The following is a 14,343-nucleotide window of genomic DNA, read 5'->3' on the forward strand; positions in this document are numbered from 1 at the left end:
TGAATACACAACATATGTACAAGTCTTTGAAATATGGACTACGGTATATTTCCAAATAGCATACATTTTCCTCCAATGTAGAAGAAGAATTCAAGTTGAAAAGAAAATCCTTTTAAGACACAACAGAACCATTTTTATCCAATCAAAACAATAAATAATTTAAAGGGTTATTTGCATATACCGGTCACAAAATATGGTACAATCCCAAGAGAACTTCAGAAAAACAATGCTGTGCAAGCTCAGCCGTGCCATGTGCACTTTGTACATAGAAGAGTAGTTGTTTATTGTATGCTTTCTTTTAAATTTGATGGAATTACACTAATTGCAGTGCATGTGGTCTGCTTCCCTTCCTAGATATTAGCACGTATAAGATGTTTCCTCTGGTGTTATAGATGGGAGATGTAATCTTTTGCCATAATAGTTTTGCCAGGCTGGAGTTACACTTATGCATTCTACTAACGCGTTTTACAGTGTGATCAGGTAACTGACAGTAGCATACAACATTTCATTATGAATGGTGCCCCAATCCTTAAGTACAGTATACTGATGGACCTGGACTATCTGGCACCACAATGCACATGTTGCGGAATGTTGCATTAAAAGTTCCTTTTGGATCTTATTTTATTGTGGTGCTTTGAATGTTCAATTAAAATGAATAGGTAGCCTTAAAGTGTTATTAAACCCAAAAACAAACATTTATTATATTGCAGCTTACCAGTCGTTAGATGTGAGGGCTGCATTTCCTTTTTTAGGATTTCTTGCTTCTAAATTTTATCTGGTGATCCAGCCATTAAGTCTATTGTGTTTCGTCTGATTGGACAAGGTGGAGAGGTGGGGCAATGACATCCAAGCTGGACCAATGTAACTACTTTAAAAAAAATGCCATACCTGGAATTCTTTAATAAGTTTGACAATGCAGCACCTATTTATTTATTTTAGGAATGGCTTTCAAATTAACTCTCCCCTAAAATTTCTATATAAGCCTTTTATATATCACCCTTTTTATATGTAGGCCTATGATCTTTTAATAGCATTAGAAGTTATAATATATATATTGGATTACAGCTGTCAGTGCTTGCCAAGTTCATAATGGAATGAACTGCAGGCCTAGACAGTCCTCTGATGTCAGTAATAGTCAAGCCTGGGAATGAGTGTTCCATCTGGGAGTATGCCCAGCTGGGAAGAGCTATGGAAGGGACATTAGGAAGAGTATAGTATGTTATAGGAAGCACCTTGGTCCCATCTGACCCTCAGCTGCAGGTCCTGTGACTTGGCGATGAAGGCTTAATGCTGTGAACTTAGTATACATAGGGAAGTGGTTCCAACTCTGTAGTGCTCCCAAGGAGAGCAATGCAGGTGTAGAGGGAAGATGGCTTAAAGGATAAGTTCTCCCGTGGGAACATGTTACAAGATCCACCCATTTTTATGGTGGAACATGTAACATGTTCCCATAGCTGCAGCTGCTGCCCCCCCTGACAAATAGTATGGGGATAAGTATCCCTGTACCATCTGTAAAATTTGAAAAGAGCGTGGCTGTGCAGGGCTCTGCAGGGCTCCGCCCACATGGCCGCATCATTCATTCACGGACTTCTGTGAATGAATGAACTGCAAGTCCTGACAGCTTTAGTGGCTGTGGGCTTGTAGTTTTAACTGAACTTCCACAGTGCTGTGGAGCGCCACTGTAGTTCATTGAAGCTTCCTGTCAGTATATTTGCTTGCTTGTACATCCCATACGGCAAGCAGATATTCTGCAAGGTCTGCAGGAGACCTGCATGGCATCAGAAATCTACTGATCACTGGTGCAGTGCTTTCCAGCCTCTTGTAGACAAAAATAATAAATGCACAATTTTTTACCTGCAAAAAAGTGCATTTATTATTTTTGTCTAAAAGAAGAACTTATCCTTTAAAGATGTGTACCTTCACTCTGCTGAAATGACTGCTACAGAATGTCTAATCTTGCATGTAAAGTTCCATGTGGCGTTCCATGCCGATGATTCTGCTAGTATATCAATATGATATGACATGGAAAAGTTACAGTAAAGTGCGGTAAATGCATTTATATGTGGACATTTCTTTAATATAAAACATTAACTTGCGCAGTTTTGCACCAGCACCTGACCAGTCTTAGTTCCTCTTACAGGCCCATTTCCATCTATGTGCCAGAGCCTAATTCCAGGTTCCCTTCTCCAAAACTCAATAATCCAAAAAAAGGAATACGCATGGAACATCCAAGCTTGGAATTTTTTGAGTCAAAACATAGACAGAGGTATAGCATGAAGCTCCTTGCCATGTTTCATTAATACAGCTTAATAATTAAGTAGCAAAATGCAACAAGGTGCTTTGTCTTTTGTGAAGCATGAAGGTAGCACTTGGCTTTCTTATTAGGTAGTCCCGCACTGTTTGGAAACTCAGTGCCATCACAAATGCAACCAGTATTCAGTATAAAGGTTTTGTTCAAATTACTAAAAATAATATACAGCATATTTTATTTTCAAGAAAAAAAATAATCACATTTTCAACAAAGTGCTTAATACTTCAAAGTAGTTACCATGCTCGGTTTGTAGAAACATATGCAGAGTAAAGGGGAAGTGTTGAGTATAGCAACATATCAGATTTCAATTAATGTAAACTAGGACATTTTGGATGATGATATTTTTCTGTCTTATTTTTTTTTTTATAAAATTAGCTATAAATGAGGTCTTTAATTTCAAATGTTCATGTTTTCAAATAACTGCAAAATGGCATATTAACTCAATAGACTGCATAGTACACTTACTATTTGCTCATTGGATAGAAATGTTATATGTGTTAATGTACTATATTTTTCTTGTCTAGGTCAGTTTTGAGGTGGTGGACAGTGTAAGAGCTGGTGAGTACATTCAATGTGTTTCATTTATTAATCTTGTGAAACAATATTGTGGTTTTAGTCACCAAACTGCTTTTCATTTGTGAATTCACATATACCTTTGTTGAGTTCTTATCCATCTATAATTTGAAGAGGTTTTTGAAGAAGTTTTGAACTTTATCCAGCAATAATACTATGTTCCTGCTCTTTCAATTATTGCAAATAGACCTGTTCAGAGACTTGAAAAGTTCATACAGTTGCCAGGGGCCTTTAATGCCAAAGAACCAATCTCAATGTATGATTGACACCTGGCCCTTAGTGATTAAGAAGGTCATAAAAGCAGGGCAAGCAAACTGAAAAGAGTTGTTGATGCTATAGTCAGTGCTTGTCAAGTTCAGAATAGAATAAACTGATGTCAGTAATAGTCAAGCTTGGGAATGAGTGTTCCATCTGGGAGCATGCCTGGCTGGGAAGAGACAGTTTTTGCTATACAGAACTCCAACCCTATAGTGTGTCTGTAGTCCTCTGTAACATATGCAGGCTGACAAAGTATACTAATACTTTGTCACCTTTTTATAGCTGATGCTCATATTACATCTTGGTGTGATTCTTTGTGTTATTCTCCTCTGAGGCATACAATTGCAAAACTCAGCTATCTGAACCTTTCCAACTACAGTAGAACTAATCTTGACATTTTGTGGTACTAAAGGGGTTGCAAACCTCAGCCATGAAATATAAACAAAATATATCCTTCTGTACCAGGGTTCTATAAAGTTTCTAAACAAAGGGCCAGAATACCGTCCTTCAGACTTTAGAAGGGTCGGACCATGGCCATTGGGAGTAGAAAAGGTCCTGACCTCAGTTGGAAAAAACAATGCCCCATTTTTTGTGTCATTGGAAGGGATTGTGCCTCATCGTTGTTGTCACTGGGAGAAAGTGGACCACATTGTTGTCAATGGGAGGAATTGTGTCCCATTGTTGGTGTCATTGGCAGGAATTGTGCCCCTTCATTGGTGTCAGGGGGGCAATTATGCCCCATTGTTGGTATCAGTGGATGAAATAGTGCTCCAAGGGCCAGATAAAAGCAAGCAAAGTGCCGTATCTGGCCCCCAGGCCACAGTTTGGAGACCACTGCTCTATACTGTGTACTCGTCTCAATTCAGAGCACTTAGTATCATTTCTGTCTGCTGCCTTGTTCCTCTGTTATCAGCATTAGTCACTTCTGACAAGTATTCCTGACACCAAGAGAAAAATGGTAACAGGGGAGGGACCTTCAGAAGAGTGACAGCCTCGACTCTGTTCCTGTGGGCTGTGTGGAGGAGGGTTTGTCCCTTCCCTCCCATCAGCTACCAGAACTCTCCTCACTGAGCTTTGCAGAGTGTAACTTCAGCTCTCCACCCCCTGTTTTCTGTAAGCTCAGGCAAGCTGTAAAGTTCTGCATTTTGAACGAACGTAGAAAAGAGAAGCCTGCAGATAAACAGGTACAATTTATACAGGAGGATTTGTTTCTTCTTTGTGTATCACCTGAGGCCAGTCACTTCATTGGGTATATGTAGGTGTTTACAACCACTTTAAGTTCCGCCATATGAGTAGAAGCACATGAACACAGATCCTAAAATTATATTATACTGGAAAGACACAGGAATAACCATATTGTTTGGAAAATGCTGACCATTAATAGGTACTATATGGCACAAATGGATAGTTGCAGGGCTTTTTTTCAGTGGGAACGTGGGGGAACACAGTTTCCGGCACCTCCAGCACTGAATGCATGTAATGGTGAAGGGTGTTAGAGTGTGCTGGAGGGTCTATTGATTCTAGTTGCCAATGGACCTATTGTTGCTGAGGGGGATATACTGTTGATGGAGGGATCTATTATTGCTAGCTGCTAGAGGTTCTATTAATGCTGGTTTCTGGAAGATCTATTGTTGCTGGGGTGGTATTTTGTTGCAGGGGGTTTACTGTATTGTTGTCAGGGGGATCTATTGTTTGCGGGAGGGCCTATTGTTTCACTGTTATTTTACTGTTTTTTTCCAGTTATTAACAAATTCCATGCAAATCACTTGGCACCAAAAAATTATACTTGGTTCTGAATTCTCTAAAAGGGGCAGTACTGCTAGGTGGGCATGGGGTTGGCCCGAGGGACAGTGTTCAGAGGTGGGTAGGGGTGGAGTCAGGTAAAGACTCAGGGAGAGGGCAGTGGTGGTTCGAGTACCTGCACCTTATCTCTGAGAAAAAAAAGCCCTCGATAGTTGTATAGTGTAAAGGGAGCAAATCCAAGCCTCTAACTAACAGGGTGCTCTTAATGGATTCCCCAAAATAGGCTCTTGTACCTTTTTAGTGTTTTGTTAGCAGTCAGCCTTTTCACCCAGCAGTACGTTCTCAGAATAGAGAGTGATTGCCCTGAGCATTAGTCAGCTCACACATAGAAGGGTCTGTGCACAGCAGGTAAGATAGGTAATCTATGAAATGGAGGATTTTTCTCAACCAAATCTCTACAAAGCCTCTGGGCTCCAGGAACCAGTTCAGAACTTGCATATTAAGATCTGAGAAAAAAGGTCCTCACCATGGGGTTTATATACTAAAGTTGGTTCGCTCAGAATCTCATGCACCTGTGCATGGTAGCCAATCAGCTTTTAACCTCAGCTTGCTCAGTTAAGCTTTAGAAAGAAAACCTGGAAGCGGATTGATTTCTGGTGAACCAGCTTTAGTAAATAAACCCCCATGTGTAGGTGAGAAACCTACTGTAAGTGACACACATACAGGGTGCACAATCCTGCCAGCCAGTGCTTCACAATAGTAATGTACAGTAACTAATACAGTAAATATTCAAATAGCAAGTTCTCAGTATTGATGGGTGTTAACCCAAGATTAAGGTACCTACATCCTAATGATCTATTTAAAAGGTCTAAAGAACAACAGGGGCAGTAGGATTTTCTTGGTACCGACAAAGACACAGACATTTAAAGATTAAAACCTAATTTTTTTACAGAAAGATATAATATTAAAACAACAAGCTGTTATTCCAAAGAAAAGGTGAGTCTGTAGTCAGCCAATGTCAACATGTTTTGCGGTTTTCCGCTTGTTCAGGAGTATATTGAGGGAATATAGTTCTATAACAAAACCAAAAATGTACAAAATAATACAAAATGATATAAAAAAATCATAATACAACATAATATCAAAAATCATAATACAGCTTATAACATAATATGGGGTGCATTGTAAATGATGACAGTCTTGGCACTTACACCAGGACTCCGGATGGATCTATAAAGCCAGACCACAGTGAGACGCCAAACAAAGATCCTCTGGGGCGAATGTGGGAGCAAATCTATAGGCCATCATTTACAATGCACTCCTTAATATGGTATGATAAATTGTATTATGATTTTTGATATTTGATTATGATTTTTGATATTTTTATATTATGCTGTATTATTTTGTATACTTTACTTTGGAATAACGGCTTGTAGGTGTGGGATAGCATGATTGGTGTGATTGTAGTACAGCTTATTCAGAAGGATTTTTAAAGAAGCAATGTTGTTTAAAAATGATATCTTTCTGTAATGAAAATATAAGGTTTTAACCTTTAAATGTCTGTGTCTTTGTCGGTATCAAGAAAATCCTAATACAGTCAATAATCTGAAATTATAGGGCCAAAACTGTACTCCCAAACTATAAAGAATATTACAAAATATTTTATTACTGCCAAAATATATAGAAACACTTTAAGACCTTACACCAGTGAAAAATGACAGATCTTTCATTAACCTCTTGGCGCTGGCCAAACACAAATGTGCGGCCTCCCAGCGTCTGGGCCTAGATGCCGAGCGGCCACACATTTGCATTCTATTAAAAAAATATGTGCTGAGAGCGTTCGCGCTGTGCGCTCCCAGCGCTCACGTTCAGTACTCACGGAAAGGTCCCAATCTCCTCTTTCGATCGAGACCTTTCCTGATCATGTGACAGCCTTGCCAGCGAATTACGGCGGTCACATGAACCTAAAACCCTGCTCTGCCTCCCGGCTTCTGTAACCCTTAAAGGGCCGGGAGGTGCCGGTGCCAAGGGGTTAAAAATCCACAGAAGGGGTCCCGCACAGCCTGATATTCGCTGATTATGAGCAATCTGGCCTAATCTTTTGAACATTTTTATGAATTGTATCTATTGATCGCAAAGCTGGCTTCCACAACACAATATTCTTGTGATAAACATACAGTATCGTTTTCTGTTGTTGCAGCAGCAAAAATATGGATACAAAATGTCTCTTTAACCAGTTGGTATATATATATATATATATATATATATATATATATATATATATATATATACAGGACTGCATACAACTGTTATATGCACACAATCTAATTTATTAAGAAAGAAACAAATTATGCAGACTTACTTTTTAATATATTTATAAACAATATAGGGTCTGGAATTAAAATTACTGTTTCAGTCTTTGCAAATGACACCAAGCTGTGCAGTGGAATAACGTCCTTACAGGATGTCTCCAACTTACAAGCCAACCTCAATGCACTGTTTAATTGGGCAACTATGCGGCAAATGAGGTTTAATGTTGATAAATGTAAGGCTATGCACTTGGGGGCTAAGAATATGCATGCATCATACATACTAGGGGGGTACAACTGGGGGAATCAATGGTGGAGAAGGATCTGGGAGTTCTGGTAGATCACAAGCTTAATAATGGCATGCAATGCCAAGCTGCGGTTTCTAAAGCGAGCAAAATCCTCTCTTGTATTAAAAGAGGTATAGACTCCAGAGAGAGATATCATATGACCCCGGTACAAATCATTAGTAATACCTCATCTGGAATATGCAGTTCAGTTTTGGACACCAATTCATAAAAAGAACATTGGGGAACTGGAGAAAGTACAGAGAAGGGCAACCAAACTGATAAGAGGCATGGAGGGGCTCAGCTATTAGGAAAGATTAGAGGAACTGAATTTATTCTCTCTTGAGAAGAGGAGATTAAGGGGGGATATGATCAACATGTATAAATACATCAGTGGTTCATATAGTGAACTCAGTGTAGAGTTATTCACCCTGAGGTCATCACAGAGGACAAGGGGGCACTCTTTACATCTGGAGGAAAAGAAATTTAATTTCCAAACACGGAAAGGTTTCTTCACAGTGAGAGCTGTGGAATAGACTCTGATGAAGGCATGGCCTTTGAAACGCGTCAGTGTACTGAGTGTCTACCCCCATGATGGGATTCGCGCTGGCTTCTTGTCTCTGAAGTCCCTTGGAGGACTTACATGTCTGATTTTATTTGCTGTTTGTGAGTACCATTCTTTTATTAATAAATTGTGGTTACTGAGGTAATGCGCAAGGTTGGTGTGCTTCTCGTTTTTGTTTCACTTTGCAGCAATGATTCAAGCAGGACAGATGTCAAGAAGTAACAGCCTCTTCTGGCCGATCATTAGATGGGGGAAAGTGGGGTAGTCAAAGCATATTAAACCCAAAACCAAAAATATAATATAATGTAGCTTACAAATCACTAAATTAGGTGGCTGCATGGGTTTTTTTTTTTTTGGCTTTTTTCCCCTCTGTTTTCATCTGGTGATCTGGCCAGTAACACCTCCTTTATTAAAGTCCCCCCACTCTGGATGAAGGCGCTGTCAGTGGTAAATGGTTTGCCTCAACCCTCTAATTGCTACATCTGCAGGGCAGCCTGGTCTGTTGAAAGTAACAACAAACTTACTGGCTGGATCACCAGGCATAAATAAAGGAAAGAAGGCCTGGGAAAAAAAAGAAAACTAATGCAGCCATCACATATAAGAATTGGTAGGCTGCATAATAAATGTTTGCTTTTCGGTTTAATTCCACGTAAAGGAAGAAAAATTCAGCAGTCATTTGTTCTCATAGTCACTCTTCAAATGAATGAGTCCTATTATAATGGTTTCCGAGGGAGACAGAAGCTTTCCAAGTACACTGGGTATCTCATTTTTACAGGATGTGGTATGGAGGGTTGCAGTCCTTCCTGGAATTACAGAGACCACAGAAAACACAAAGCTGTAATGGTAAGAGGTTAACCTTAAATTATTTCAGAACCAATCATAAAAATCTCCTAAAAGCTTGTTTTCAGTTTCTCTTTTTTTTCACAGATATTCACACATTAATTCATTAAAGATGCATGAATCTTGAAAAAATTGATAAATAGACTCCTTACTCTGAAGTGTTCAATAAAATAATACCCATCAATCCTACCGTGATATTCCTTGTTCAGGCTCTTCCTGTTATGGGGTGACAACAGTTTTCCAATAGCACTCCTGTGTTGTCATCCTGTCATATGCAAACCTTGTGAAGACTACAAATGCCTGAAATATATAAACTGCACAGACATTGTTCATTGTTGTCAGCAAAGTGTTGGAAAGCAAGGATGTGAAGTTGACACTACAGCCAGTGTACATGGGCAGGAAGTGGTTGAAAAAAGATGAAATAGATAAGCAGTAATGAAAGGCAAGAATAGATTTTAAAAAAGGTGAAAACAACATTTGCCATGAAAACAACATGGCAGTTGTTTACAATACATAGTGATTTAGCACACTGAATGCCATCTACCATGGGTTTTAGACATGTGTGATTCATTTAGGTGTACGTTTATGAACCAGCGGTAATAGATCGCTGCTCAGTTCTCCGGCATTCTCGGAGAACACAGTTCTGCTGTGAATGCCTTTTATAAAGCAGTTCTCCGAACGAAGGGAGAACGATCTACAAACGCTGGAAAATGGTCTACAAACGCTGGACAACGGATGATTTTACTATAATCTCGCAAGATTACAGTAAAAGATCAGTTTACTAAGCAGCTGTAAATTATTGCTGCTTAGTTTGCGGTTCCTTCGATTCTCCAGCTCTGGGCTGGAGAATCTGGAGGGAGAACACAGATCTCCAGTGAAGGGCTGAACATGTTCTCCGCTGATCTCCTGAGTGTCATAAACTGTGAATGACCAGAGAATAGCTGCGATCCTCGGAATCACAGCTATTCTCTGTGTCATAAACGGACACCTTAGTTACTAATTGAAATTCAGACGAAATTTTCATTTTTCGGGATTTGGATGTATGCAAAAATCCAAATCACAATAGTAACAAATTTCAATGAATCTAAAATAAATTATAACGAACACAACAAATTCATTCATATTCATTCGTTTCATTCAGATGACATGTGATAGTTTGGGCCTCTTGTTAAAGTTTGAAGTCTGAAATAACCTAAGAACATAACTAATGATCCGAATTGATTGGGATCCTTTCGTTTTATTTGGATGAGAGTGACTCAGTAATCTTTGACTTTTGGATAATCAGACAGTTCTTTTTTGCATTAACATTTTTCATTATTATAAAAAATGCACTACATATGAAATGGAAACATATTGCAATAAATACAGTAAGATATAAAAGAAAAATAAGATGATTATTCCTACTTGTGGAATTGTGTTTGGGTTGAATGGAGGTGGATCCATCAGAATCTCCAAATCATAACATAATGAATTAGTTAATTAAAATTAATTTAGTTACTTTTGAGTGGGCCAATGGCATCAAGCTGCTAAACAGGAGGTTTACGAGCCGCCATCTTGGAAATTCCTGAACACATTGAAAATACATTATAACAAGATTTTTTACTGTGGTCTCCCAGTAGGACACTTTTAAATGTGAGTGCACTTTGTTTTTTTAATAAATCACGCTATATTTATATACTACACTATGGCAAGCGTTTCTGTTTACATATGCGGAGGATTTGTGGGATAAAGAGGAGACGGTACCTTTTGCAGTAGAGTGAGGAGGAAAGTGGAGTCATCTTCACAGTATACCTACCTGGTTAAAAGGGAAAGGTGGTATTTGACCTATGCAATTTGGGTCATAAAAGGAGGTGAGAGTATATATGTATGTCTCTGGTGGAGGAGCACCTATAGGAATATATGTGGATATAAGTAATAAAGAGCACATGTTTTGTGAACAAATTATAAAGGCACGGATCAAGCACACATTATGGACTGTATTTTGTATTCAGTGTATTCACCGTTGTTGCATAATCACATGGTCTGGATGCTTTAATTCATATATGAGGTTATAGAGATATATGTGCGGCACTATTTTATGACACATCTTTTGTGTGTGGAAATGCATGTAAGTGTCAGCAGCACTGGTATACACAGGAATCTGAGGAGTTATTTGTTGCACTGAAGTTTTATTTGTACATAACGAATATGATGAAACAAAATGATTTATTTAAGAAATCAATCTGTAATAAAATAAATTTTTTCATTGTGCACATTTTTAATTAAATCACATTTTTTTATGCTTACAAGTTCATAAACTATTTAAGTAATTTGTTTTAATCTTCAGTTTAGAAATAAAGATAATGCAGGGCACTGCCATGATGCTATATTTGCAGAGCATTCTGGGCTTTCTAATAAGACAGCCCAGAAGTAGCTGTTTAATTCTAGGCTTTCTCTCTTTCATTACATCATACAGACCTATAGGAATTACATGAGTGCTCCGAGAGCTACCCCCTACATTCTTGCAGTCAACAGAATCTGGTGCTCCACCCGCAAAAGGATCAATATTAAATATTGTTATGACATGTTTACAGAATTAAAAAATACATTTTTAATTTTTATTACTGAACATGATAAAAAATATACAAAACGATATTTATTCCCTGCAGTTGATGGGATCCTTGCCTCATAAAAGAATCTGCACTGAGTTTATGACAACTAATCTCAATATACGAAAATATTTTCCATCTTTGACAATGTGTCTGTGACAGCATCCACTGCTCTAGACATACAACACTTCTTGGAAAGGCTTTCCATTGCCTAGAAACCATACACAGATCAAGGGTTGACCTCCATCCAATTTTGATTGTAATAACATGTCACTTGCATACTTTTAAAGTATATTTCTGTTCTCGTGTTCAAATAATAAATGTTGACTAGTGTCCACTTTTCCTTTCCCACAGTCTAGAGCAGTGTTATCTTAACGCTCCGCTAGTGTCATCTGTCCAATCCTAAGTGTCTGATAGGCTCTTTTCACCATGTCTAGTCTATCCATGCCTGCTAGTGACATTCCCAACATGTTTACAATTGCATGCACTGCAGTAAACTGATTAAGGAAGACAAACCAGAAGGATTAAAATGCTCCTATTTACAGATGAACAAAATATATTGTTTGCAAAAATACAAAACAAAAAGAATGATGAATTTTTGCATGAGTAACTACACTAAATTAGCATTTTATACAAATCTATGTTGCCATAATATTTTACTATTATATTTTATCATCTAATGCACTGTAATTGAATTTCAGTGTCCCTTCTAGAATAGTATTGATTTAATTCTATCTAATGTTAGCTATTTACCCGCTACTATACAGGGAACACTAAACCATTTACATCAATCCCATCTTACAAAAGCATATCCATTAGATGAAAGCCAAATAATTTATAACAATCACTAAGACGTCATATAGTCTTTAACATGTCAACACAATTTCTGAAGTCATATTTCATTATTTTAGTCTGCAGCTTTCATTAAAATAATGCCTGGTAATCCAGCCATGAAGGTCCTTCTTAAGCCATGTTATAGGATGACATGTCTCTGTCCTTGTCTCCCAGTTGCTCTCCTGAGTTGACATCAGGTCATGTGCAATTGTGCTGGAAACAACAATCAGTTGTGCCAACACTAATTGTGCAGGCATGTTCCATCATTGTTAGGAAGCTCACCAAAAGCAATGAAAAGCAACCACAAATGAAGCCAGTGCATGTAGACATGAAGTAGATGGAAAAAAAGATGGAGGTGATCAGTAGTACTGAGATGCAAGAAAGGAGGAAAAAAGATGGAAACTGTTTTATATAAATAAAATACATGGCAATAGTTCTTGATGAAACTAAATGCCTTTCAGTTAGAGTTTAAATCTTTAAGAGACTACTAAGGTTTTGTGACTATCAGTACAAGGCAGGACTGTTTGGGTTTGCAAGCATTTAGAAATTCTGAAGCTTGTGACAGAGGGGAATAGAAACAGTACTGCAAGGCAACTTGTTAATTAAAAAGACACTGCATGGAGCTCAGGTTTCACAGCTAATTGACACAGTAGTTGTTTAGCGGTTCAGGTTAGGTTTACATCAGGTTCAGGACAGGTTTAAATCAGGTTCAGATCAGGATTTTATCCTGTTCACAAGTGATGACACGTGCGGGTTAGAAACAGTTCCCATAGAAGTCAATAGCCTGTAATCCGCACCTGAACCAGACCTCACTGCTTAGAAATCGTACAGAACTCTTTTTTAATCCGCACTGAATCCGCTCTGCCAGTGCACTGGACAAATGTGAACAAGCACCATAGGAAGCAATGTTATTTCATATGTCATGTGGATTGGATGCGGTTCAAACCGTATCCAATCCGCCTATATGTGAAACAGCACTCAGACGTTGAGCTTTTTGATGTGAATGGTTCTTCATAAAATGTAAAATACTGTATAATATGCTGCTTCTATATAAATGCAAGGAATACAAAAAAGGTTGGCAACTGCATGATCAATTAGCTCACTGCAAACTAAAATGGCCAGATAGGCTGTAATCTGGGTATCTTGAATAGTGGTTCTTCTGCCAGATCGGAGAAACATTGTATAACCATTTTGCGTCTGGCTAGGAAATTTTCTGAAACGAAAAAATAATGTGTTCATACACACAGATAGACACAGACAACAGCCAATTAATCTAGCTAAAACATTTCATGCCCCTTCATAGACATGACTGATATCATTTGCTTTAGGCCACATGTAATAGTCAAGTGTACAAGGCCACCATTGTCTGGTGCCTTAGCCAGCAATCTAAGTCAGACATTCTCATGTCCTCCCTCTGTAGATTCTTTGCTGTGTCTCAAGGAGAGATTCCTCAGTATTATCACTAATCAATTTCACTTTTAGAATTGATAGTTTAAAAAAAGGTTTAACATTTGGTTCAGTTCAAAACAGAATAGGTTGGTGAAATTGAACAAGAAGAGAGGGGGCACTCTGGATCTCAGCAGGGGCGGACTGACCATTTAGCCACTTGGGCACTGCCCAAGGGCCCGGGGTCAGTAGGGGGCCCCATGAGATGCCTCTGGTACCTTTCATAGGCTTTTTTGGGTGTGGTTTGATTGTGGGTGAGGACACAGGGGGCCCCATGAGTTGTCAGTCCACCCCTGGATCTCAGGATGAATAGATAAGCAAGTAGTGTGCAGCAGGGTTTTGAAGTAGGATGGGGGGTTATGATGCTGCATCTTTTGATGGGCAGGACGGTGTCCCTGCAAATGCTTGATATACAGAGAAAAGAGCAGTCACATGAGCTCCAGAGTGAACCCTGTGGAGCATTAACCTGTCCTCTGCATGGGCTCCAGGTGGCAATCTTGGGGAAGCTGGTACATAGGACTCCTGTGAAATTTTGCAGCCATATTGGCACAGACATTATATATAATTACAATGTATGGTGTCAATGAAGAAT

The 14,343-nt window shown here is 38.7% G+C and overlaps 1 protein-coding gene across 1 annotated transcript in view; it reads left to right on the top strand.

Annotated features, from left to right (window-relative positions):
• The window catches only part of STARD13 (StAR related lipid transfer domain containing 13), a 411,711-nt gene that overhangs the window by 111,625 nt on the left and 285,743 nt on the right, over positions 1–14,343 (top strand). Inside the window, exon 3 of the mRNA XM_089690866.1 lies at positions 2,836–2,869. Coding sequence (XP_089546992.1) covers positions 2,836–2,869 — 34 coding nt within the window. The remainder of the gene's footprint in view (positions 1–2,835; positions 2,870–14,343) is intronic.

This window comes from Staurois parvus, unplaced genomic scaffold, assembly GCF_062004578.1.
Source record: "Staurois parvus isolate SC_StPar_1 unplaced genomic scaffold, SC_StPar_1.0 ptg000544l, whole genome shotgun sequence".
Taxonomy (NCBI): Eukaryota; Metazoa; Chordata; class Amphibia; order Anura; family Ranidae; genus Staurois; species Staurois parvus.